Here is a 27133-nt window from a genome sequence, read left to right as displayed (position 1 = left end):
GTACAATCAAAGAACTGATCGAGAGATAGGGGCTCCACATAGTTGTGAAATTTACGTTAGTAATGTGTTACGTTAATAGACAAAACACATATTCACGAAGAAATTAAATGTCGACTAAAAGCAGGGAATTCGTATTATTATTTAGTTCAAAATCTATTGTCGTCGCTAATTCCGTCGAAGGATTTGAAGCTTAAAATATACAAAACCATAATCATGCCTGTTGTTCTGCATGGTTGCGAAACATAATCGCTTACTCTGAGGAAGAACATAGACTGAAAGTATTTGAGAACAAGATCCTGAGACGAATATGCGGACCCAAGAAGAGCAGGAATGGGTCATGGCGGAAATTTGATAACTAGGAACTACATAATTTAAACAATTTACCAAACATTGATAGGGTCATCAAATCTAGGAGACTCAGGTGGGCAGGTCATGTAGCCAGGATGGAAGAAAGTAAAAAGGTTTTTAAAGTCTTAACTGGAAGACCAATTGGAAAACAACCATTAGGAAGACCTAGGAGCAGATGAGAGGACAATATTAAAATGGATCTCTCAGCAATAGGAATACAAAGTAGAAAATAGATCCAGTTAGCTAAGGATAGAAGTCAATGGAGAGCTTTTGTGAACACGGCATTGACCATCCGGTTTCCACAGGCCATAGAGTTAGTTAGTTATGTTTTGTCACTTTGGAATTAATATATACAAGCAATAAAAACATGCTGGGATATTACTTATGACGTCTTTCATATCGCAACAAATATATAATCCAACAGGTAAGGTAAGTGTTGTTATTCAATATACAGTATTTTGAGCTATTTTTGTTCATGTGTATACCAGCCAATGCTGACTCGCCTGCTTGCTATGGACGCATCCTCTATTTTGTAGCTATATATATGGTCGGTTACAGTGGTCGAAGTGAAACGGTATGCGGCGTTATGCCATACCGCCTCTGGTTTTTCTGTGGTGAAAACATATTACCTCTGGTTTTTCAGTGATCTAGACATGGCGTCACTGGAAAGTAGATATTAATATACCTTTAATAAATCCATTTTCATACACTGTAATTGACGAATTGCTTTGCATGTCAAAGAATTTTATTTCTATTGTAGAAATAATTTTTAAGCTGGCAAAACCAACATTTTTCCTATCTTAAGATTTTCAAATGAGGTGTCTACGAAGAAGTTCGCCCCTTGCTCTAATGCAAGAACTCGTGTTAGTTGTGTTGGTTGCAAATAAGAGACATGACAGAAAGGGATCAGCCATGGGCCCAATCCAAACAAAAGGCAATGTATTGAGATGACTCGTTTAAACTAAAATCGGAAGGTATTGTTAGGAGTTCGCCGGGACTTCTTTTGTGTCTACAATGGTAAAGAAACGCATAACTGAGTTTGGTATTTACGAGAAAAAATATAGTTTATGCAATCAAAAAAAAAAAAAAAATCTTATTTTGCTTAAGTGTTCAGTTATTGTGTAATGTGTCAAGACGATTAAATTGATGGAGCTTATTTCTATTAAAACGATTTTTGTGTCTTTCTAATAATTGGATAACAACCTTCCGGGGGTCTGGAATACCCCTCAGTCGAGTGGGGAGTTCGGCAGTTTACCTGCGGGAAATTCTTTAAAAATTGTTCATATTTAAAAATCGATTTCAGAGCATTTTCATACAACAAAGGGGGATTTTTTTTATTCGCAAAAAATTGGGGACGGGTTGCAAAGGCTCTCCATGTCGCACTCGTAACTACAAAAAGTTCTCCCATGGTTTTGAGTTATTATGCAAGTGGAGGTGCAATCTTCTAGATGACGTACCATTACTGTATTTCGATATTTTGATGGGCGGTATGTCGAGCGAAAATTGTAATAAAACATACCACCTCTGCTTTTTTTTTTTTTCACTTCGAACACTGGTTGGTTATCCTCTTATTTTAAAATTCGTGTTTTTATGAGCCATTGTAGCGCAAAGTAGGTCCAGGATGTTAGTGCTTATGTTAGCTTAGGGAAGTCTACGTTAAGTTAGAGTTTCGTAGGCCAGCTTAGTCTCTGTTAGGTTTCACATTCCTGGACCTACTCTCCACCACTTTATACGTTTTCTTCAACATGTTAATTATTAATTATTTGTTTGAAAGTGTATTAATTTTAGATTTGTAAAGTCTCCAAAGCTTACTAGACCTTAAGCTTCCTTCCGTAACGATGCAAAATTTGTTAATCCTAATGCAACACAAACAATGCATTAATAGTTATTCCGAGTATTGCATAATTAAAAAAAAAATCACAAATTTTGCGTTGGGTACACGCAAACCACTATTCGACAGACTATTGCCATTAGATATATTCCAGAATAACAATCTGGTATCATTGAATGAATACGTTGGCAACACTGGGCGCCATAACATATTGAAAATAAACATTCAACATTATGTGAAAATATTGAAAATGTATTAATAGATTATGAAATAATATGCCAAATAGTTGCACTTAATGTGAGTGATATTAACTACAGTTCTCTCTTCAGAAATTCAGGTTAGTATTTAATGTTCGTGTGGCTAGACTTCGGATTCTACTACATTAAATCGTAACTTGAATATAAGAATCTGTTATATTCGATCGTTGTATTTTGATGTTTGTCAGTAAAATGTAAGTTGTTAAAAAGTGGAAGGAGATAGATAAAGTAGTGTAGGAATGAATTTTCCGATACACAATTCAGTAAAAGCAGAGATCTAATGTGTGGAGAGGTTAAATATTCTATAATAATGTGCAAAACTACAAATTAGCCTTGTATTTCGTTACATTATTCAGTATTAACGTAAGTAACTACATGTCCTTTGGTTAGCTATTTAGTTAGATTCTGTGAGGTGCATTTCGCTTCATTTACATTATAGGTTAAGGTACTTGAGTGTACTATCTATAGTTTCCATATAGCGAAGTATGCAGATTGATGAGCTGTCGGCAGAAAAAATATTACACAAAATGAACATTTTATAGGTAGAAATAATATGTTTTCGAAATAATGCTTATTCTACTCGCGTATTTGTAGTTCTTACGTCTAGCTCGTAGTTTTATGTAATACCTACAGAATTATTATTATTTGCTATAAAAAGCGTTTTGGGGCGCATTTTACAGTGCACACTCCAGCTACACATGTATGATTAAGACAGCTTTAAAAGGATATAGCAGTGTACAGCAGGATCGTTTAATTTATGGATTAATATACTACATAATTGGTGTGGTATTGCTCAAGTACGTAGAGGCACGCTGTGTCCTTTGTTTTCCTTAACCATATTATCGAGTCTATATCCCCGGTAACAAGAGACTGTAACATCTATAAGTAGCTATGAATTTTATTTGGGTTAAGTTCCAAAGTTGGGCGTCCGTTTCCAGTAAATTTTTAAAATTTACAGGAAATAATAGGTTAGGTAGGTAATTTGATCGTTTGTGTGCTTGGTAATATATAAGAGTCTCGAAAAAACATGGGACTATACGGCGAGCGGAGGGAACTACTTGGCGCAAGGTAACCGAACAGTTGCATTGTGGGAAGGAAACGAGCATTTGTTATCAACATGGCGAATGTACAAGGGTAATGAACTAACAGTTTTAACATTTGTGAAGCAATACGTTGATAACGAGCAAAATCTTTTAAAAGTTTGTGAAGAGCGCTGTTATTAATGAACCTAATAACAAATTGCAGAAAGTGTGCAAAGGAAATAACAGCGAAAAAACGTGGCGAAAGCGGACGCCCAACTTCGGAATAGAAATCTTGCCTTTTATTTAAATAGAAATAGAAATCTTGGTCAATGTTCCGTTAAGGGGGTCCAGTGTCTTTGACACCACTTCTTTCTGTTGATTTTCGTTTAATTATATAATATAACATTATATTAGGTTCTATTAGGTTAGGTAGGTTAGGTTAGCTTAAGGGGGGTCCAGTGTAGTTTTGGACCTCCTTAACGGAACATGGACCGAAATCATCTGTAATAAAATTTGATGGATGAGGCTCCATGTTGAGTATTTACAGTTAGCTGGTTTTTCGCAAGCATGTAGTGGATTATTTGTCCACGGGGAAGGATTTTTATTGTGGCGGGATGTTTAAATGGTAAGTAGTTCGTTGTAATATAAAGATTAGATAGTTTGGGCAAAAATTATAAATGTTAAAGGGCAATTCGTTTTGTCAAATGTACTAATATAGTGTCACTAAATTTAATGTTTAATTTGTTATTACACTAATTACTTGAAGTGGCTTTGTGGTATGTAAGTATAGGTAGCTAATTCATTAAGCACTGAATGAGCTTGCATTAATTGTAAGTAGTTAATAACAGCAGAATATTCCCGAAACACAAACGGGAATTAGATGGACATTCTTAACAAGTAGTGCAAATTCGAATAAGTCCTGTCGGAAAAAAAGACGCCTATAATTCTAAAAGTAAAAAAGATCCTCTGTTCTTGAGACACGCAATTTTCTACACATATTATGTACGTGGTTTGTACATGGAGACATCGTTTTAAATGACCCTACAGGAAAAAGCAAGTGACAGTTCCTAATGAAGCCACTAATCCAATAGTTCTTCGCAATGAAAACCCAGTGATCTACTGATTGGTGCACTCTCGGTGGCAGTGGCGGCCGATGAATTGTAATGACGGGTGTTTCAGGAAAAATTGGAAACAGAAGGTAGAAATTGGACTCACTAACCAACCAACAGAACTGTGACGCAAACACTAAGTGACATACAAAAATAAAATTTTCTAAATTGAACACACTTTATTCCCGGTTTTTCTTGGAAAATTTTGAGGCGCACTGTTGAAACATGTGCAAAAACATGTTGCTGCCATTTGTTGTTCTGTGACCTTAGACTGGGCTTTCGCTTCGCAAATTATAACATCATGTACTTCACTTCGTTCTATTCCATTCTGTGCTGTCATTTTCCCCTTTATTGATTTTCTGTATGTTGATTTTATTTCCTTCGTCCTCTCATCATCAGTTTCATCACATTAATGTTTCTTTCAAAATTTGAAATGATGTGTTGTAAGAAGGAAAATCAGTTTTCTCTCTTGAAATTGCCCAATCAAATTTTCCTCAAATGGTACTGCTTTGTTAAACAAAAAATTTGTAATTAAGAACCATATTAGTAGTTCTTGTAATATGATTCTAAATACTGATTTATTAAAATTCGTCTCTCAAATTTGGGACACGGTGGCTCAGTGGTAGAGAACTAGACCGTGAGGTTGCAGGTTGAATCCCCGACCGAGTAAGTTTTTGGTGGACAGCATTGTATCCGAGGGTTTTCCGGGGTACTCCTGTTTCTCATTTCATCATCATTCGCTTGGTTTAAACATCGTCTCTTTTAGCTTAAAGGACATAATCGTGAAACATTAAATCAAAAGATTTCACTTCATTTCGGCTCTCAAATTAAGGAAGCCTACATTATCTATATAAGCGGATAATTAACTCACATGTGTGTGTTTACTTTATAAAATGAAATGAGTTTTACGTCTCATGGTTATGCCATGTGGGCTAAAAAAGACGGTGATGATGAGAAATGAGTGAAATGATGGAATGAAGAAAGTGGGAGGAAACGGGAGAACCCAGAGAAAACCCACGAGCACGGTGTTTGTCCACCACAAAGTTCACTTGGTGCGAGCTGGGATCGAACCAAGGATCCCACAGACCAGAGGTGAACGCTCTACCACTGAGCCACCGCGGCCCCCTATGTTTACGTTCTATTTCTTAGTCTGTTACATGTTTGTCTTATTATTTTGTAAGTCTAAGATGGGCTTTAAGAAGTGTCATTATGTTTATTAGGTTTCACTCCTGCATACTCATATGACTACCACTCCTTTCTTTTAACAATATGAATATATTAAGGGCATTTCATTTGCTGATTTCTACTGTTGTATGTTTCAGAAATTGTATTTAATGCAAAAGCTTCTTATTTACTAAAAGCTCTGGTGTGACTAAACATTGCAACGACCAAAGCCTAAAGCACTTAACAATCATTCCAATATTCTATACTGCAGAACCTGGTCATTGTAAGCTTGTTGTGGCGCAATAGAAATTAATGAATGACTCTGGAATGTGTTTCTTTCTCGTTTTGTAACAGTTAAATGAACGTTATAATTATGAAAGTGCAAAAGTATGTTACAGTATATACGAGAATGATAGAAAACAACATTCTCTACTTCGGTGCCACTATTTCTAATAACATTTTTACTTGAAAAACTTGGGTCATTCCGCAACATTGCAACACTAATATTAGCCCGCCACTGCCCGGTGAGAAAGCCTTAAAATCTCGAACGCATTACTGATTTACTGATTCCACGTCCTTAAAGCGTAGGTTCACGTCTCTTATAGCCTCAGTGCCGAAAAAGGACGCTAAAGAATCCAGTCAATATCTTCACTGCGACTTGAAAGCAAGCTTGCGGAACTCTCTCTTTTCGTGTTGCTTTTTTACTTCTCCATGGGCTAATAAACATGATGTAAAAATGGAAACAAAATCTTGAAATATTTAGAATAGCAAATAAATATTACCTGCATTATCAGTTATAATGTCGTGGAAAATTTCCGAAATCCTAGTAGAATTGATGCAGTCTTTATTATTTCACATCATCTTACAGGTATATTATTGCACATTATGATGGGGTAACTGCATTATGCTGTATTACTCAAATTTTCAATATTACTTTAACCGGTCACTTATAAACTTCTTATTCCTGTTGTTTGATTTTAAATTTAACATGAATTGTCAAAAATAAATAAATAAATAAAATAAAAAAGGAAAAGATTCCTTCACATAATTTCAGGTCAAAAAACTATTATAAAATGTTAAGAATTATTATGTAAATTTGTCTGCCAATTCGCTTTATATACTTCACGCCAAGTGAGCTTTGTGGTGGACAAACGCCATGTGTGTGGGTTTTCTCGGGGTTCTCCCGTTTCTTCCCACTTTCTTCATTGCAGCATTTCATTCATTTCATTTCTTTTCTTTTTTTTATTTATTTATTTATTTTTCCTTTTATGTGGTGAAGATAGTTTGAACTTCCTCATTATGTAAATCTTGCGTTCACAAATTTCGTCGTCTAAACCAAATTCCGTCTTGTACATAAACCCAATTTTCTGGGTCACTCTTTCAATAGCGTAGTTCTACGTCATAACCACGGGCATTTTAGGTAACAACTTTAGTAAAAATAATAGTATAAAACCTCAAAATACTTCCAGGATAGTATGGTGTGTTACCAAATATTTTATCGTTAGCTGTCTCAACGTAACTTGGAAATTAAAATCACATTTTGTCGTCAGACTCCGAACATCAAAGTCTGTACCAGTTAAAGTTTAAAGAACTAACAGTTTCATCAAATAAAATTTCTCTCTAATTCTCCACGATATCAAGTACTTACGCTGAAATTAAATGTCAGGGTAACTGTGTTGTGAAACAATGTCTGTAATAAGAAACGCAGGTATGTACTTAAAAACGCTCAACTGCCAAGAATGCCTCAACACACAAAACAATTCCAAACACCACATAACAACTAATCAAAAACACTAAATCAGTCACACATTAAAGCTTGTATCCTTTTATTCATGCCTAAAATTACCAAGTTTACCGTATTTTACGGACTGTAAGACGCACTTTTTTCTTCAAAAAAATTGCCTTCAAAATTCAAGTGTATCTTATACTCGAAATTAATATAAATTGTCCATCGTTTAATTTAAAATTCCCGCCAGTCTTAAAAATGGCCATATATTCGACGCCGTCTTAAAAATGGCCATATATTCGATGCCGCGGGAAACCTATCTCTATCTGGCAACATTGGGTTCAACTGGCAGCAGCAGCAGTGCACAAATGCGACGAGCATGAGTTGCGAGGACTCACAAGCTTGCTAACACTGTCTTCCTCCCGCCCCGCCAGCACAAACCCAGAACCACAGACTAGAATATACAGACCGTAAACTGCGAAAAACTGGAAACAAGGCGAACCGTAGCGCCTCTAATATACGACGATGGAAGTAACCAGTCGATCTGCTAGTCGATAACCCATGACGTCACGCTCAAAAACCGATGACAGCGCCAACCCACTTACAACCAAACATCGTTCCCCACCAAACGTGCAATTTAATAATAAGATGGTTAAAATGTTACGGTATTTTTTAAAAAAAAATTGCTTAAAATTTAAGATGGCTCTTATAGTCCGTAAAATACGGTAATTAGTGTTGTATAACTCTTCTATCTAAAATGTAAAAGTTAATTATATTTAGGTCACTCAAAACTTCTCACAATGCACCCCAATTAAGGTTTTAAGTATAAAACTTAAGCATAACCACATTACTAATTACTGTATATTTGTTGTTGCAGATTTGGAATAATGCCTCCACGCAGAACGTACAGTCCTTTATCTCTTGAAGATCTCTGTTTAAATGAAGTATTGCAGTATTTAGAAAGGGAGTTGCAGCTATGTTACTACATACAAAAACACCAAGAAGGTTCTCTGTTAATGAGGAGAAGAGGAATCGTAGCAAGTCAGCTGATTCAAGAATTAAACTCCACAATGGACGCTCTTCCAGGTGTTCTTAGTGAAATAGTCCGACAGAAATTAGCAAATAAACTCTTAAAAAACTCAGGATCGTACCTTAAATCTAATGGAGACGTTGTGCCAAATCCAGTGGATATATTTCTCGGTCTATTGGACATAATTTTGAATGACGAAATACGATCCCTAGAGTTCGGCGAATCAAGACTTCGAATGGAGACAAAACTATGGTCTATGGTTTTGAAAAAGTGTACTGGGTTAGAAAAATTCACGATAATACAGAATATGTTTGGTGGTAGTGGTGCGGTCCTTTTCCAACACTTTTTCACAACCCTTGCTGAGAATTGTCATCAGTTAACAGAACTGGTTTTAAAAGATGCACTACAGGGGTTTGAAACATTAACTGCGATTGGAAGAAACTGTCCAAGTCTTCGTGTTCTAGACATAACTGGCTCTGAAGTTAATGATTTTGATATTTTACATTTGTGTATTCCAGATCCTGGTAAAACGTTACCAGCTCCCTCTACGGGAAAACCGTATTATAAAGTGTCATTGAAGAAGGAAGATCTATACCCTTTGTGTCAAACGTTGGAAGTTCTTATGTTGGGGAGTTCCAGCGTTCACGCTCAGGGTGCAGCTTTTGTACTAAAATTCATTCCCAATTTAACGTCGTTGGGTAATTTCGTCTTTACTGCAGCTGGACTTAAAAGGTTGTATGGAGTCAAGAGTAAAATACGTAGCAAGCTAAAGAGAGTAAGTATTCAAGGTGTTTTCACTTATAGATACTAGAGAACAGGGGTGCACATCCTGCCCTCCAATTTACCATTTTTCTCCCCAAATGTACCCTTTTTTTCCCCCTCAGATAATCGCATGGACACAATCTGCACCCAAAAGTGCGCCTGTAAAAGCCCCTGCCATAAGATGCGTATTGAATATAATATTCTTACATTGAGAATCCAGTTAGGTGAATTATCATTATATATATATATATATATATATATATATATATATATATATATATATATATATATATATATATATATATGAATTAAAGTAACTATGTTTGTGACTTCACGCCACTTGACCCAACCGATCTCAATCAAATTTTCAATATAGATGAGGTTCTGGCCTGTGATAGTTTATATCATTTCACTTTGACGATGGAACTTAGGAGAGGGAAAGATGTTTAAGAAAGATCGAAAATTACCGATGTTAGTGTCGAATCCATAGTTTTAATCCAAATTCAATCCAATACCGTTCAATCTCTGACTCTTCCATCACTAACTTCTTGAAAATTGTTTACACTAGCCTCATTGAGGGGGCCGCGGTGGCTCAGTGGTAGAGCGTTCACCTCTGGTGCTTGGGGTCCCGGGTTCGATCCCAGCTCCCGCCAAGTGAACTTTGTGGTGAACAAACACTGTGTGCGTGGGTTTTCTCGGGGTCCTCCCGTTTCCTCCCACTTTCTTCATTCCACCATTCCATTCATTATTCATCATCACCGTCTCCTTTAGCCTAACCGGCATAACCGTGGGACGTAAAACTCAAAGATTTCATTTCATTTTTTTTATTAGCCTCATTGATAGAATCTTTTCTCCAGTGGAGCTTCCTCATAGAATCGGTACAAGCAACCTACAATCTCCCTGGAATTTCTGTGTTGTCATCAACTATAATTATATTTTCCGAGGAGTTATGTTTCATCATTCTTCTAGAATAGCTTCACAGGAGGGAGGATCCCAGCAATGAGTCTAGTGTAAGCGTTTTTAAGAAGTTACTGATAAAGACATCAGAATACGCTGAAATTATATTAGTAAATGAATAATTAACCTTACTGGATACTCAGAGTAAGAATATTATATTCAAAGAGTTGTTTTTGTTAAATGTATGACACGAACACAAAATATACATATTGACTGGTAACTGAGAAAAAAAAAAAACTTCAAATTTAATTATGATGAAACTATATCGGGTGTTAAAAAAAATGGCGAGCACGTACCACGGCACTAGCCCAGAGATCAAAATAAAGCGAAAATAAAATATAATGATATACCTTTTGTTGCTTCCCTCAGACGCTATAGCCAATCAAAAATTTCAAGCAATGTGGCAGCGTCTTATATATTTAAATTTTGGGCCATATCATTGATCTAGTCTATCTAATAGTTACAGTGATTCTTTACAGATGGCAAGGCCGCGGTGGCTGAGTGGTAAAGCGTTCACCTCTGGTTCATGGGGTCCCTGGTTCGATCCCAGCTCGCGCCAAATGAACTTTGTGGTGAACAAACACCGTATGCGTTGATTTTCTCGGGGTTCTCCCGTTTCCTCCCACTTTCTTCATTCCACCAGTTAATTCATTTCTCAACCTCACAGTCTTCTTTATCCAGGCCGGCATAACCGTCAGACGTAAAACTTACAGATGGCAGTTAAAGCCGATAGATATTGATACTAACCCCATCTATTAATATCGGTATAAGTTATTATATGAATAGAAATAAACACAGTCTCTTGCTAGCGGAGCAAACACATATACCAAATTGCTAAAGGTGTAAGTTTTCTTGGACCGTGATATAACTTGTACCGATCTTGGATTCGGAGATTAGCTAGATAGATTCTTCAAGCAATACTGATGGTTTGAAGTTTATATACTACTTCGCCATATTGTATATATTTTGGTTAATCGTACCGCCTAAAGGAAGCCCTTTTCGTTTAATTTGACCTTAGGATAGTGATCCGAGTTCTCCATTTTTAGAACATTTGGTATGTTTGAGAAATGAAACAACAGCGTTATATATATATATATATATATATATATATATATATATATATATATATATATATATATATATATATATATACAGGGTGCGGAAAAAGACCCGGAACGGATCAATATCTCGCTAAGTATAAAGATCAGCAAAACAAAAATAACACGTGCTAAATAGTTTTGAAAAAGCTATCCAATGATACTAAAACACAATCCCCTATCCCCACCCCCTTCGGGGATACGGGGGCAACTTTAAAATTTTAAATAAACCCCAATTTTTTATTGCACATTTCGATTCTCCAGAAAAGGTGACAGTGATTTGACCCAAAATTGAAAACAATGCCTTCACGGATCGCACTTGAATTGACACACACATAAAAAAAGAACGCAAAACGTTGTGAAAATGTGGTATCTCGGCATCGTACTTTGTGGCCATGCAGTTAGCGTACTGGACTGTGGAACCAAAGATCCTGAGTTCGATTCCCGCGCAGAGTATCATTTTTATGTGATTTTTTTACACCCAAATAATGAATTCATACATTTTAACTTCGATAAAAAAAATCATGTATTTCTCCATATTTGCAAGAAAATACAAATGGCGACAAAAATGGTTTATTTTTGTTATAAATAACTCTATGAACTCTAACCCTAATAACCTTATTACTAAAAACTACTTCATAAAGCTAGTTTGCAAAACAATCATCGAAATTTGTATTCTATGTAACTTCAAAAAAGTATTAATTGAAGTTAAAACATGGAATTTATTTGGGGAAATAAAAGAAAGAAGATTGCCTTGAACCGCGGATCGAACTCACAACCTCTGACTCCGTAAGCCAGTACGCATAACCGTACGGCCACAGAGCACGGGACTGACAGTTCGCATTTTCATAACGTTTTTTTGCACCACCTTTTATTGTGTCGATTCAAGCGCCATCTGCGAAAACACTGTTTTCAATTTTGGGTCAATTACTGTCACTTTTTCTGGAGAATCCAAATATGCAAAATGAAATAGGTGTTCCCATTTAAAATTTCAAAGTTACCCCCGTACCCCCGAAGGGGGTGAGGATAGGGGGTTGCGTTTGATATCGTTGGATATATGTTTAAAACCAATTTAACACGTGTTATTTTTGTTTTGCTGATCTTTATTCGCGAGATATGGGACCGTTCCGGGACTTTTTCCGCACCTTGTATATATATATGAGGTAAACTTGTATTAATTTGGAGGAGACAGAGTACGCAATTGGGCGCAGATTGAGCCTGGGTGTCTTTCTTATCATTCCGGTACATTAACCGAGACAACCAGTTCTCTTCCCAATACCAGCTTCGTATCTAGAGAATTCAGGTCATACAGTCTTCGGCTAACGCAGCAGGGAGAGCCGGGTTCGATCTATGGCCTTCACTCTTTGAAGTCATTTGTTGCCATCATTTCTCAAATATGTAAATACAGAAGTATTCATTTAAGATAGTTACTTGATTTGCCGAAATCGAACAAATGTCAGCTGTGGTACAGTTCACGTGATCTTGATAAAGCAAAGCTCTTAAGAGGCAGCAGGACCAAGTACAGCTACTATGGATAAAGAGCTTCAGTTTAGCATGGGTCTTTTTTATGGTACAATAGTTCAGTGTAAGTTACAGATATGTTTAATGCACCTGCACTGGTAGAAGCTTCATGTGCTTCTTAAACTTGTAATTTATGACATTGATAATTGTAAACCCCGAAGGAAATCAATGATAAACGATGAAATACCAAGTCATTTTAATGAGCTTAGAATGCAGATAAAAATCTTGGTTATTTTTCTAAAATGCATGTAATTTATTTTCGGAAAGCAACAGTGTGAAAACAATAACTCTCATTTCTCAAATAACAATACAAGAAAACCGAGATCATTCTCGTGGGTCCTGAGTAAATTTCTTGTAAGGTGTGAGAATAAAGTATAAGAACAGAGAATCAAAATAAAATCATATTGTAATTGTATTGTGTTGTATTTATTGTTGTAGGTATTTTATCGAGGCCCTTCCCATGTAAAGTTGAAAGTGGTAGCCAACTGCTGTCCAGCACTTGAGTCTTTGTTCCTTGGTGCTGACCAAATGAGAAGAGTTCATTTTCATGTAAGTAAAATCAGCTGTTATCTGAAACTTCTTGCCGTATAATATGCAGAGTATCCAAGAAACTGTTATAATAATGATTTAGTTTATTTGGTCTTATTATTTCAGTCCTCTTAAAGTTCAATTAAACCAAAGTACTAGTATCACAATCAGTCAGTATTTGATGTATAAATACTGTAAACTCCAGATTATCCGCGGAATTGGATGGTGCGACAGCAGGAAAGGAACAAAAGTCTAATATGTAAATATTTTTGAACAATTTTATTTATAGTAGGCGGTCTGCATATACAGTTATTATTTAATGAGGGTAGTTTTCTGTACTTACAACTTTGTTGGTTTACTTTTTCACAAAAAGATGTGTCAACTGTTTTTGTTTTTTCGCGTTGTGAAAACACCTTTATTTATGGTTTTGAAAACAATTGTCACGAAGTTTTAAACTACATTTTCTTTTAATAATACAAGTTATTGGCGCAAAAGAAGAAAGGAAGATGGCGAAAATCGCGAGTTTGCTGTACATGCATATCTTGCATAACGCTGTTTATTGGCTCTTAAGAAACGTCCGCGCTGTGTATAACCGCGTTGTTTGAGGTCTACCGAAAAACGCTAGTCTCATTGCTCCTCGTTATAGTGAAATGAAGCTATTGTGCTGCCAAAATGTCTTGAGCAGTGGCAAAAATGCGAACTAAAGCTCACACCCTCACACACCCACGAGTTGAGCCAATAAGGGTTCAGTTGTTGCTAAGCCAGGGTGTCTATCGGTCACGAAAGTCACGAAATCAGAAAACGGTCATGAAAGTCACGAAATTTAGCTTTTGGGTCACGATTTTTTTTTTTTTTTAACTGCAAAATGTAAGTACAGATTGGAAAATTTTGTTCTATAAAACATCAGCACCAAAAATGTCTATGGTCGGCTTTAGACGCTACCAAATCGCAAGCAAAGTATGTTTGTATCGCATGGATGAAAATTCGGCCTAATTCGCACCCAAATTCGCTCTTGAAAATGTTAGGAAATTTTATGATTTGGTGAAGAAAAGGTCACGAAACAGTCACGAAATTTCATTGTGGAATTTTAGTAGACACCCTGTAAGTGAGAGAAAGGGAGTGGAATTCCTTCAGCCGATAGCAGCACTTGCTACGGAAGACTACGGATCAAGTCAATGTGGCATATCTTTAATCTGTGAGACAAGTAAATTAGCGCTGTTCACCGTAAAGAATAAATCTTGTTGACCAACCAAATACATGGAAAATGCGTTTGATATTGCTGTGTGCTTCAAATATGATCTTGTCACATCGATATTATTGGAACGATCATTGGCAGGCCTCGAAAGTATCTTAGCAGGCAGGCGACATACGTTGTGTGGACAATCTAAAGAAAATGCGTATGATATCGTGCAGCGGCGAACTAGGTGTTGTATGGTGTGATTGCTTAATTAGAATTCCACCTAATATAAATCAAGTTCTAACTAGTTTTAATTTAATTTATTTTACGTGGTTTCTGATCAGGACATTTGTTATTATATTTTCTTCCAGGTTTTTTTTAGCGGTTAGCGTACGCGTCTTTAGCGTGGGAGACCCGGGTTCGATTTTCGGAGGGAACTCATGTGGTTCGGATTCTTTGTTAAGCTGTAGGTCCACGTCTCATATAACCTCGCTGCTGAATGAGACGCTAAACTCAAAACAAATCTTTGCAGTTTTATGTTTGAAACTAGCATTTCTATGATTTGTAATTGTCTTTCTCTCTCTCTCTTCGTTTTGATGTGTTCTGGTTATTGATACTTTTAGTTCTATTTATTTAATAGTGCTATTTAAAATTCTTAGGTAAATTAATGACGTGAAAATACAATGACAGTATCAATTTTTGCCTGTCATTTTCTGTGTTTTATTTTGCGAGTCTTTAATTTATAACTTGCTATTTAAAGGACTCTTATATAAGCATTAATATGGTTACGTTTTGCAAGATAGTACATTTTATGTAAAATATGATTACATTTTGCAAAATGTGAGTAAACAAACGAAGTTGTAAACCGAATAACGCGAGGGAGAGACGCAAAGGTACATGAAGAGTAATCCAGAGAAATAGTTAAGATGGCAAAAATTCTTATGGTTTGTTTTACATAGTATATGTATGATTAATGTCAGTTTTTATTTATTTATTTATTTATTTTTTATTTCAGCACTTCACAGCATTTACGTTGCTTCGTAGTTTAACTCTGGAAAACATCCATCCGGAAGACATAGCAGTGGGGCTCAAATACATTCCTAACTTGACAATACTTCAGGTATGTTTATGAAAACAATCAACTTTGATTATCGGTATGTATGATTTGTATATGCTTTCCCCATGTACAGTTGCTGTCCAGTGTCACTGCCCCGTAGGCTCCATAATATGTGACCAAATTCATTATTGGGCTTATATATGATCGATCGCAGGACAGACAATTGTGCAGATCGTGGACTTTTATTCAGCCACGTATTTCAAGTCTGCGAAAATTAATCAGTAGATTCCAATACTGAAGGAAAAGAATGAAAAGGATGTCTTTAACTGGGCAACCTTGGATATTTAATAAGACAAAAGAGGACCGTGTAGGTTGAAATGGACGTTGAAATTTGTGTGGCTTTTTATTTATTAAATTCATAGAAGTTTCAGTTGCTTCGTGAAGTTTCGTACATACGGCAACGTCGAAGGACAAATTAACGGGTAGTTTGTGTCGGTCGGGGGGTTAGCTGTTCACATCATTTGAGCCCTACGTTGGAGGACTTTTTATGATCTTCTTTGAGCTTCTGAAACTGTACATGAGGAGAACATGTTTATTATACTATTAGTTCGATTTTTTTTCTTATAGCTAAATTCTCAATAGTTTTAATACCAGTTTTTTTTTGTTTTGTTTTGTTTTTTAAAGAAAAGTTTAACGTCTTACATGATTATGCACCGAGGATAAAAGAGATGACGAAGAGATGAGTGATAATACTGGTAATGGTAAAATGAAGAAACAGAAAACATGGAAAGATCCCGAGAAAATCCACGCACATGATGTTTGTTCATTACAAAACCCACTTGGCGCGGGCTGGGACTGAACCAGGGACCCTACTTATCAGGGGTGAGCACTCTGATACGAATCAGCGCGGCCTCCGAACTGCTATTTTCGTATCGCATACCATAGTGAATTTTATCATGGAAAAGCATACCTTCATCGTTATGTTTTAAACATTTTGTCTTTCAGGAAATGATTTAGATACATACATAAGTGGTACACTGTATTAAGTTAGGCTGATATGAAGATTCGGGAGTATTTTATATGTCAAATCCCTAGATTCTGTTTCGTAATTTTTACCTTGTATTGTCTTTGGACAGCTGCCGTTACAATTGGTAAATTTCTGCATACTACATGGTAGCGCGGTAACGGTTTCAATAGAAGGAAAGAATTTGTAAATGGGAGACAATCAATGCTGGCTGTTCACCATGTTGATATCCAATATCTTGGAACATCATACATTTCGCTGCACTGAACCGTCTTCGAAGGTGCCTTTTCGTTGTTACAATGACTTCACATTGTTGATGCTTGCCTTCCTATGGAATCATGTTATTTCGAACTGCAGTTAATGAACAGAAAAAAAAAAATATAAGAAAAAGAAGAAGAAGAAGAGATTCATAGCCGCTTGTGAAGCCTCCAGATCTAATTGCTGCCACGTACCAGAGATGTTTCAAGAGAACTGGCCAAGTGGTGTCGCTGCTTACCACACAAGGAGCTCGCAACGGACTTTCCTACAGTGTCATAACTAGTCTTTAACCCCTTAACTTATTATCTCGAGTTTTGAATTTTTACAAAAGTAAATAATAATAATAATAATAATAATAATAATAATAATAATAATAATAATAATAAATAAACCATCAAGAATATACGGGCATCATGAAATATGATTTAAATTTTCTTTAAACCGTGAATAGTTTTATTCTATGGTACCACAAGTTACATTTTTAGCTTTAAGATTGTGTAAAGTTCTATTTCCGTGAAATTTTAATTGTAATTTTCTCAGTAGGTTATGCTACGCGCTTTCACAATAAGCTGACTCTGTTCCCTGATTTATTTTTCTTTATTATTATTATTATTATTATTATTATTATTATTATATATGGAAAGTAACGGAGAACTTGGTGTAGACGTCGAATACAGTGGATCAGAATGAGAGACTACTATCATCGGCAATGAGAAATAGAAAGACCATGCTTGTTTCCATGTTACTATTACATTTGCTAATGCTGTGTTTTGTTTGATTGCTGCTTCTTGTTTCTGTGTGGTTTACTGAGAATGGAAGAAGGCAAACTAACATCACAGAGCATTGTATTAACCATGTTCCTCCTCGTTTCTGTGTAATTTACTGAGAATGGAAAAAGGCAAACTGTAACATCACAGAACATTGTATTGACCATTTTTTTTTATCCAAGCTATTAGATTTAGAAAGTGAAACACTGACTGTTTTAAATGTTAGTGTGTAGACTGAACCAATAGATGATTTTAAAATTCGTAATTTTCAGTTGTCGAGTCCAGGAATGGATTTGGGTGTTGTAGCGAAGTGTTGTCCTCATCTGGAAAGGCTGAACGTCACAGAAGAACCATTACGATGCGTGTCACCAATTGCTCCTGGAAACCAAGTTTTTACCAAACTTACGGAACTTAAGGTAAAGAAGCTAAATTATAGTATTATTAACAAAAAATGAAAGGGCAAAAAATTAAATTTCAAATTTTGAACCATCCCTCGAAGGGAAATCGGAACAAATTTTAATATTTAGTGGTATGTCAAATCGAGATAGCATGTTTGATATTTTCATATTTCGTAATGTTTTGACAAAATGTTCATATTTAGTAAAACTCTTAATATTTTTCATATCCTGTATATCTCGTACGCTTAAACAGAATCTCTAAAGCATGTCTATTCCACATGTGCCCTCGGAAACCATGCGAACTATACTTCGGCCCCACCCCCACCACCCTCTGGCGGATGAAACTCTCCCTTTGCTTAGGGAAAAGAAGTGAATGACATCAACTGTGTTGCTAATGTGTCATTCAGTCGTTTGGCCTTGACGAGTGAAGATCGTAGGTTACTTAGAATGGTTAACAAGACAGAGAACAGCGAAGTCCCTGAAATAATAATTCATTGTGGCAACGCTTCCGCTTCCAGACAATTGAAAGATCTCGGCCGCAGCAAGTTGTTCCTCCTCGTTCGAGGGAGATACAGGAAATCACGTATCGACAGCAGCTCCAGTAAGGGCACAGTTGAGATAGAAAGGCTCTAACTTCGTTAAACCCAGTGACCATGCATCATTTACAACGGTTAAGCGCACTTTTCCTTGCCCATGCAGAGAATGATTCCTTTATCAGGTCTTCAGTGATAGACCGAGACTGCGGAACTATTGTTTGATCTCTGGGAGAATTCACTTCATTTCGTTGGAAGCATAACGCCTTTTGTGGTGAAGTTTGTAGGCATAGGTGTCGATCGAGATAGCTTTAATGAGCCCTGATAGCATTGAAGCACTTAAAAGGTCAACAATTTGCTTTTTTTTTTTTTCTTTCTTTCTTTCTTTAAGAATGCAAAAAATATGCTCCAGGCCCAAATGACAAGATTGAAAATTCTCATTGCAAAAGAAACAATTTCTGTGTTAGGTTAATGGCCGTGGTGCAAAAGCGTAGAAGATTTGGACGGGATGTTTTGTTAGTTACATCTGTATAACACGATAACCATTGAACAGTGAAAATTGAAAATTGTTTGACCCTATTTCATTATCTGTGTTCTTTGCAACACAATGCTTACTTAAAACCGAACTAATGACACTAGCATCAAGCTCGATAAAAAGATCAAGTACACGTTTACGTATGATGCTATCGCTGGCGTTTAGTAACTTCATTAAAGTTTCCGTAACATCGTTATGAAGAAAGAGTATTTCGTGGAGCGTATCACATAAACACGTCTGGAAAAAGTCTCTTATTAGAAAATTTCAGAAATATACAGTAATGTTCAGTATTTACAAGGTCCATTCAATAAATGACCGGAAAAGTTGTATAAAAAATACAAGACTTAGACACAGTTTGTGCTTCTTGTCTGTCTCATCTCACAGGAAAATAACTGAATCCGTATGAAATGAACATAGCATTTGAGAAGGGTTTGTAGACTTCCAAGTTACATGCTGTGCATAAATATCATAAGTCTACGTCCGTTTATCGAGAAAAAAACGGTAAGATATATCGAGAAGTGATTCTTTGGAATTAATTAAGTGTTTCAAGGATAAGTTTCACTTCTTGCAAAAACCTATTATTTAAATCTAAAGTGCTAGAAAGAGATGACGGTTTCATCGTTGATCGCCATATACCTAGGTAGCAAAAAGATTAATAGAACCGCATAACCAGAAGAGTTCCGTCGCATCGTATGACAAACTGACTCTTGTCTGTTTTAGCGTGTTAAAAGTAGTTTTTTTTTTTTTTTTTTTTTTTTTTTTTTTTTTTTTTTTTAAGGTGCTCATAAGTTTGCACTAATTTAATGTAATAACGTACATAAAGTTTGTAATAAGCATAGAGACGTAAGAAGCGCTAGATTCTTTGGCAGTCTTTGGATGTTGATAGAATATAATAATATGGACAGTTTTTTTTTTTCTCTCTCTCTAATTTGTTCTGAAACTTTCATAATATGTTGTCCAGCGAAAGAAGTTCTTTCTGTAAAAAGAATGTTTTTCTTGAGTTGAGAGTTATAGCCCTGTAGTGGTGCAAGGATGTGAAGAGTCTGTTCTTCAGTGAAGTGGACGCGAATTGTGTAATCTAAAAGCAACGACACTTTTTTGTTTTCCGTGCTAATCGTTAAGCAACTAAAATACACAGGAAAAACTAACAATCTTTGTAATAACTGCCCAGAGAAGGTATAGAGGAGGCTGTAATTTTGAACTTTGAGAAAATTATGTTTAAAAAAAAAATTAGAAATGGTTTCAGATATGGGCGGTAAATTGATGGAGTAAAAACTCTAGTATTGAGAACACGCAAATCCAAGTGTTTTCAGAAATAACTGTATGTCTTCAAACTTATATACAGAGTTTGTCCCAGAAGTTCCCAGAATGATGTTTTGTAGTTAGCAACGCTGGCTGACGGTTCGCGGCTTAGGCCGGCGGACAAGTTGGTGGGGGATCCAAGCTTGGAAACGAGACCGGCATCAGTCGCCTACGGGCAGTTGTTGAGGCAGGGTCACACTCCGCGCAGAGGTATTTACTGCATCCTCGTCGAGCAAAAAATGGAGCAGTTTTTGGAGCAGCGTTATTCAATCAAATTGTGTGTGAAACTGGGTAAAAACGGGGCGGAGACGCTCGAAATGCTTCGGAAAGCGCACGGTGACTTGGCGATGAAAAAGAAAAAAGCCAAATTTTCATGTGGCACAAGAGGTTTCGTGAAGACCGGAAGTCCGTCAACGACGACGGGGCGCTCAGGACGCCTGTCGACATCACAAACGGACGACTCGGTGTAAAAAATGCGTTAAGTTTTGGACAATGACCGACGATTAAGTGTTCGGATGATTAAGTGTTCAGAGGAGAGTGGAATACCCAAAACAATCGTCCATCACATTTTAACGGAGGATCTTCAAATGAGGAAAGTCTGCGCGAAAATGGTACCAAAAGCCCTGACGAGTGAGATGAAGAAGCAGCGTTTGTTGAAGTACCAGGAACGCTACGAAACAGACTCAGAAAGGAGCCGCGACGACCTCACTGAAGGAGATTGCCGTTGACGACTTCCCGGACGCCTTCAACGATTGTGTGAAACGTTGGCAACGGTGCATCGAAGCAGGGGGAGAAAACTGAAAAGTTATAAAAGGATTGAAAAACTGATATTGTAAAGATTGTAAACTGATATTGAATAAATGATTTTTTAAAAATCATTCCAGGAGCTTTTGGGACAAACCCTGTATAAATGAGTTAATAGTAGAATTACTTCTATCCAGTACATCAACTTCAATGTGATTCTTTATATGTTCTTATCCTCTTCTATAAAAGCATGTGAAATATAATTAAAAATAGATGAAATAGTCTGCTTATTCTTTAAATAAAATGTACATGTTTAAACTCGAGGAGAACAATAGTATTTAACACTGAAGCAAATACGTCAACATAATATCGACAAGAAGCCAGCAATATATCATATATTTTTTTCCACGCGTAACGTGTTTGCTTAATTATTGTTACTTGGGTCGAAGAGCTCTATATTACTTTCCAAAAGAGGAACGTTCATGTATTCACCGTCAAAATTGATACTTCTGTTGTAGTTTCCTCAACTTTCTCCTGGAGTACGCTATAAGGAAAATCAAAGATAGCAACCAGGGCCTAGAATTCAATGGTATTCACCAGGTTATGGCGTATGCTGATATAAATTTAATAGGGGATGATAGGAGAACAATAGAAAGAAATGCAGAGGTCTTATTAAACGCTTGCAGGGACATAGTTTAGAAGTAAATGCAGAGAAAACTAAATACATGGAACTTCGTCGGGATCATAATATGACAAATTATGAATACGTTAAAATATCAAATAATAATTTCGATAAAGTGGGTACTTTCAGATCTCTAGGATCAATATCAACAGGCCAAAAACATAATCACGAAGAAATTAAATGTCGACTAAAAGCAGGTAATTCTTGTTGTTATTCAGTTCAAAATCTTTTGTCGTCGCAAATCCTATCGAGGAATTTGAAGCTTAAAATATATAAAACGCTAATCATATCTGCTGTTCTATATGGTTGCGAACCATGGTCGCTTACTCTTAAGGAAGCACATAGACTGAAAGTATTTGAGAACAAGATCCTGAGACGAATATTCGGATCCAAGAGGAAAGAGAATGGTGAATGGCGGAAACTTCATAACGAGGAATTACATAATTTATACCTTTTATCAAACAGTGTTAAGGTCATTAAATCTAGAAGGCTTAGGTGGGCAGGACATATAGCCAGGATGGAAGAAAGTAGGAACGCTTTCAAAATCTTAACTGGAAAACCAATCGGAAAACGGCCAATAGTGCAGATGGGAGGACAATATTAAGATGCTTCTCGCTGAAATAGGAATACAAACTAGAAACTGGATCCAGTTAGCTAGAGACAAGTCAATGAAGAGCTTTTGTGAAAGCGGCATTGAACTTCCGTGTTCCATAAGCCGTAGAGTTAGTTGTAGTTCTCTTTGTTTTCAAATCCTCAACGGAACCTAAATACATTTTGTTCAAAACAAGACGTTTAACTGCTCTGTTTACTAATTTCAAAAGATGACAATCTCTAGGCATGACAGCACGTGAAGTCGAAATATCATGAATTTAAACATTGTACAGTCGGGTAGAAAATAGTATTTTCTACTCACAACTCTACTCTTGACTATAAGAGCAATAACGGTTTTATAGTGCGGCTAAAACGTAAATTTTGGTGTTATAAATTTGGGCCGGAAATTATAGAATAAAACCTGCAAAATTAAATGCGAAATATGCAATGCAGTTCCCTCTGAATTTCAGCTTTAAGCGTTTTTCGATGCATCGTTAACGGTACCGTTCTGGATTGTTAATTTATAGTGTATTGTTGGGAAGAGAGTTAGTTGTTACCAAATGGAAGGCGTTCTCTAAAAATCTCGGAACTAAATGGGATTTGTGGTGAAAAGTTATATTCTGAATATAGAACCTAATGTCAACAATTTCTAGAATGATAGGATAAATTGCTTAAATATACCGAAAATAGCAGATAGAGCGCTATATTAAAAATAAAAAATTAAAAGAAAAAAGTAATCGGTGGAAACTAATTTATAGATCGTACCGAGAGTAGACGCCCTGTCTACTATTCCAAGCTTTGCTCTACTTCTTATTTTAACATACTGTAAATCGGAACAAATTTTGGAGAGTGATTGATACAAACAATTGTTCTGGATCCGGCGTGTAAGTCGTTAGGTAAGCGACTGGTTGTTTACGTGAAATTGGTCAACACGTTTCATATACACCTCGTGAAAGAGTGAATGTATATGAGAGAACTGGAGGTGTGAAAAATAGGTCTTATTTTGGAAAGATTGGACGTAATAGTAGATAATATTCAAAGAATAAGTGTATGCTAGCGTAACCTTTCCGGTAGTCCGCACTGGTAATAGTTTGCAGTCTGGCAATTTTTTGTATTAATTTCCGTGATAAATGGATCAGCATCATAATATAATTGCTGGTAACAAGATGCCTAAGTGTGTGCAACTGGAGTTTCTGTTAAAGCAAGAGGTTTGTGTAACGTATTATCTGGGAGCATTTGCACGTATGGCTGGGAGGAAGGATAATTAGTGAGCCATAAAGAAACAAAACTAAGCTGTTTATTCTCATAGCAGGCATCGGCAATGAAATCGCTCTTTGTCCTACCACCACCTCTTTTTATATTGTGAGGATTTCAGTGCAAGCAGCACGTGCTATTGTTTATAAGGATTAGTACAGCAGACGATATACATAAAACCAAGAAGACACAAAGCCAACACGACGGGAACCGAAGAAGAACGAGTCAACCAGAAATGGCCTATAAAAATGGACTCAAAGAGAACAGAAGTATCAGTTGACCACTGATCACTTAACCAACACCTGCTCCTGAGGGTACCCTATACGAAGGAGTACTACCTTGCCTAAAATCCGTGGACGCTGCCATGAGCGAGAGGGATTCCTAACCACAAGCCAAACCTCTGGAGTTAAGGGGGTTACCAAAAAAGTACCGTATCCTGAAGTCGCTGGAAGACGCCCTGGAGGCTGTTATGAGCTAAAAGAGTTGTCGTCTAAAACATCTCCTTCCTTCACTTCTCTGGTAATAAGGAAGATTTAAGATATTCACTTTCTAGATACAAAGACTATTTTGTAATATTTTTATAAAATAAATTAGGTGAAGGGCTAGAATTCCGGACTGTCATTGTCTCTACCCACGCAAATATTACAATATTTTCTATTTTCCCGCAAGCAGTGAACGTCGTAATTCTAATTTGCGGTTGTCAGTATTTAGCGACTGGACATTATTACACTTAGTCTTTAGCTTCAAAAATGAGATTTTCTATATCTTCTGCAATTCTAGTAAGGTTTCATTCAAATCCAAGAACTTCTCAGGGTAGGATTTAGTCGTAGGATTTTAGTTTGAGATTGGTGTATGTTATAGTTTTCACTTCGTGTAGTTTCATGTATGTGCTGAAATTCATGGTAAGTCTAACTTCATAGTTTTATCTCAGGACGTTAGTGTCAGCGACCCATCCTCTCCAGAATCGAAGGTTGAATGTTTAGATTTAGAAGTACAATGAACTAAATCAGGATTATATACTTCCTTGATAATCGTTATACGCACTTCGTTCTGTAATTTCGTGTTTCCTCTTATGGAGTATTTGGTAGTTGGTTTCTAATGAGTACGACCGCAAATTAGAGAGGGAGGGATCGTTCAAATTTTGTCTAAGGAAAATATTGTGCTTAGGGACATGATTTGTTAATCCGTGGTTTACTATGTGAGTTTTAGCAAAAGCAATGTGATGTCGTGAACATATGAGTGTAGGTATTATCTACATGTAATTCTGTTGAAAGCACTTTCATCACAATCACTCAGTACGTTCATTGCATTTGTACATATTTGTAATCCACAGTGTGACTTTTCGAACATGATCTCAAAAACCATTTTGCTGTTAAATAGGCTTTCATTTCGTGTGGTTGTGGGGAATAGTTTAATTTTTAAAATCACCCCAAAACGGAAATTGAGAATATAACACTTACTTTCTCTAGTGTACCTCAATAAGTTTATTTTTTGTCCTTAGCCTTCATATATAAATAAATAAATATATAAATAAATAAACCCACATTTCAAATAATTTCAAATTTGAAATTAGTAAATTTTCATTACATTTAACAAACACGTAATCAATGCAAGCATTTATCCTAACAAAAATGTGCTATATAAATCTAATGCGCATTTCATTTGGAAGACCATAATTAAAAAATAATTAATCCAGTCTGAATAAGAAAGTATTCGTGGCCTACATTCTGACTAACCTAAAAAACGAAGTTACTGTTTCCTATGTTTTCCGTCAGCTAGATTCTGGGAAACAAATTTCTAGGAACATTATATCAAACATCAGGGAAAATTTCATTTTTACTTGATTTATCTGCTCTGCCTGAATGGATAGGGTCAATGTTTAGTTTCGTCGTATAAATAAACTAGCCTTCGGCTAGCTGGGGCTCCTCCCCTCAGACCCCCGCGTTTGCTCGGCTCACGGCCTCGTACCTCTTATCCCACAATTCTACGCAATTTCACACTTTTGTGTTTCAGCTATCTAAAAGATAAGATTTTGTATCCCAAGAAAACGCCCATTTAAATAACATGAGAATTTCTTCATCCCCCTTTAGAGTCCTTAAAAATTAAAATTATTTACTTTTGGCAATTTTCCTGTGGGTTAGTCCTGGAAGGCTACAATCATGCCAAATTTCATCATTCTAATCCTGCCGGAAATGCCTAAACATTTTGAGGTGTACAAAATGTCTCATATAATTAACATGGGAAAGAGTTTTCAGTTCCCCATAAAACCACTCTACAGTTGGAAATTTTTGTTTTTGAAGATTTACTTAGGTAACGCTAATGAAAACGTACCAGCATACCAAATTTCAACTTTTTATTTCAATTCCCAAAAAAACGAGATTATAGGTACAAAAAAAAAAAGTTCATTTAAATAACATGAGAATTTCTTAATTCCCCCTTTAGACCCACTAACAGGATATCGAAGCTATTAAACATAACTGGGAAAAGTGTATCGAGCTAAAAGGAGAAATAAAAATAGTTTTCCCAAATATTTTGTTTTTTCTCTGTTAAGTCGGGTACTTCTAGGGCTACTCTCGTGGTTCATCTTTAACAAGGTATATAATTAAAATTTCATATTTTCGTATTTCTTCTTGATACTTTCCCTCTCTAATTATTAAGTGTATCTGTGAAAATCTTCACTATTTAATCTGATCGACCACCACCGGATTAACCACCAACATTAACCACCGGATCGTTTTCTAGTGAATGTTGTTTTTGTCATTCCTTCCTATTACGAAGTTGATTCAGTTAGTGTGAGATTTCTACTTTTGGAATATTACCGTCTTCCGTTCTTATTAATTGGTTTGTCCTCGAAGTATGCAGTTGACGCAGTGGTGCAGGGAGTCCCTGATTGGATCTCAGATCGTTTGAACTTGTAGTAGACAACGTGGTTTTCCTCGAGGTTTTCCTGTTTCTTACCACCAATTCTTCTGTAATCATTCACACACACATTTATCATCCATCGTCTTTTACACAAAGTAAAGTGAACATTTAATTTCATTTCATTTCCTGACAGATTAGACAACTTGGACACTGAGTTACAGATTAACTGGTGAATGCGCTAGAAGTAATAAAGAGAAAGCCGCCTATTAGAGATTAAGAAATTACAAAGCTTTGCAGATTTAAAAATGTAGAAGTAAAACATTGTGTGTATTCTATTTACAGGTTTCGTGCCCCTTATCGCTGGAGTGTGGAACTTTGTTTCTGGTAAATGCACATCGCTTGAAATCCATTGAGTTGGTGAGAGTTCGTGGTTTGACTGATGACGTCTTCGAATCATGGATGCGGAAAAACCCTCTTCAGCATCTCGAAATGGTACGTCCTATGGTGGGATAAACATTTAAACAAGTAACAGAATACTGTTTGTATGGAATTTGTTTAGCTTTTTATTATTATTATTATTATTATTATTATTATTAT

General features: G+C 36.2%; 1 protein-coding gene across 3 annotated transcripts in view; it reads left to right on the top strand.

The window, feature by feature from the left end:
* The first annotated feature begins 2352 nt into the window (after window positions 1–2352).
* The window catches only part of LOC145664948 (uncharacterized), a 38927-nt gene continuing 14146 nt past the window's right edge, over window positions 2353–27133 (top strand). The window contains exons 1-6 of one of the 3 annotated variants that reach the window (XM_081732077.1): window positions 2353–2630; window positions 8335–9262; window positions 13263–13373; window positions 15545–15649; window positions 17908–18051; window positions 26879–27028. In XM_081732077.1, coding sequence (XP_081588203.1) covers window positions 2614–2630; window positions 8335–9262; window positions 13263–13373; window positions 15545–15649; window positions 17908–18051; window positions 26879–27028 — 1455 coding nt within the window. In that variant the 5' untranslated portion in view covers window positions 2353–2613. The remainder of the gene's footprint in view (window positions 2631–8334; window positions 9263–13262; window positions 13374–15544; window positions 15650–17907; window positions 18052–26878; window positions 27029–27133) is intronic. The other 2 variants (XM_081732079.1, XM_081732078.1) reach the window with 2 other exon arrangements.

Source organism: Thermobia domestica, chromosome 11, assembly GCF_964235325.1.
Source record: "Thermobia domestica chromosome 11, izTheDome1.hap1.1, whole genome shotgun sequence".
In the NCBI taxonomy this organism is placed as follows: Eukaryota; Metazoa; Arthropoda; class Insecta; order Zygentoma; family Lepismatidae; genus Thermobia; species Thermobia domestica.
The sequence above is the reverse complement of the archived record's forward strand: the minus strand, read 5'-3'. Positions and strand labels throughout refer to the sequence as shown.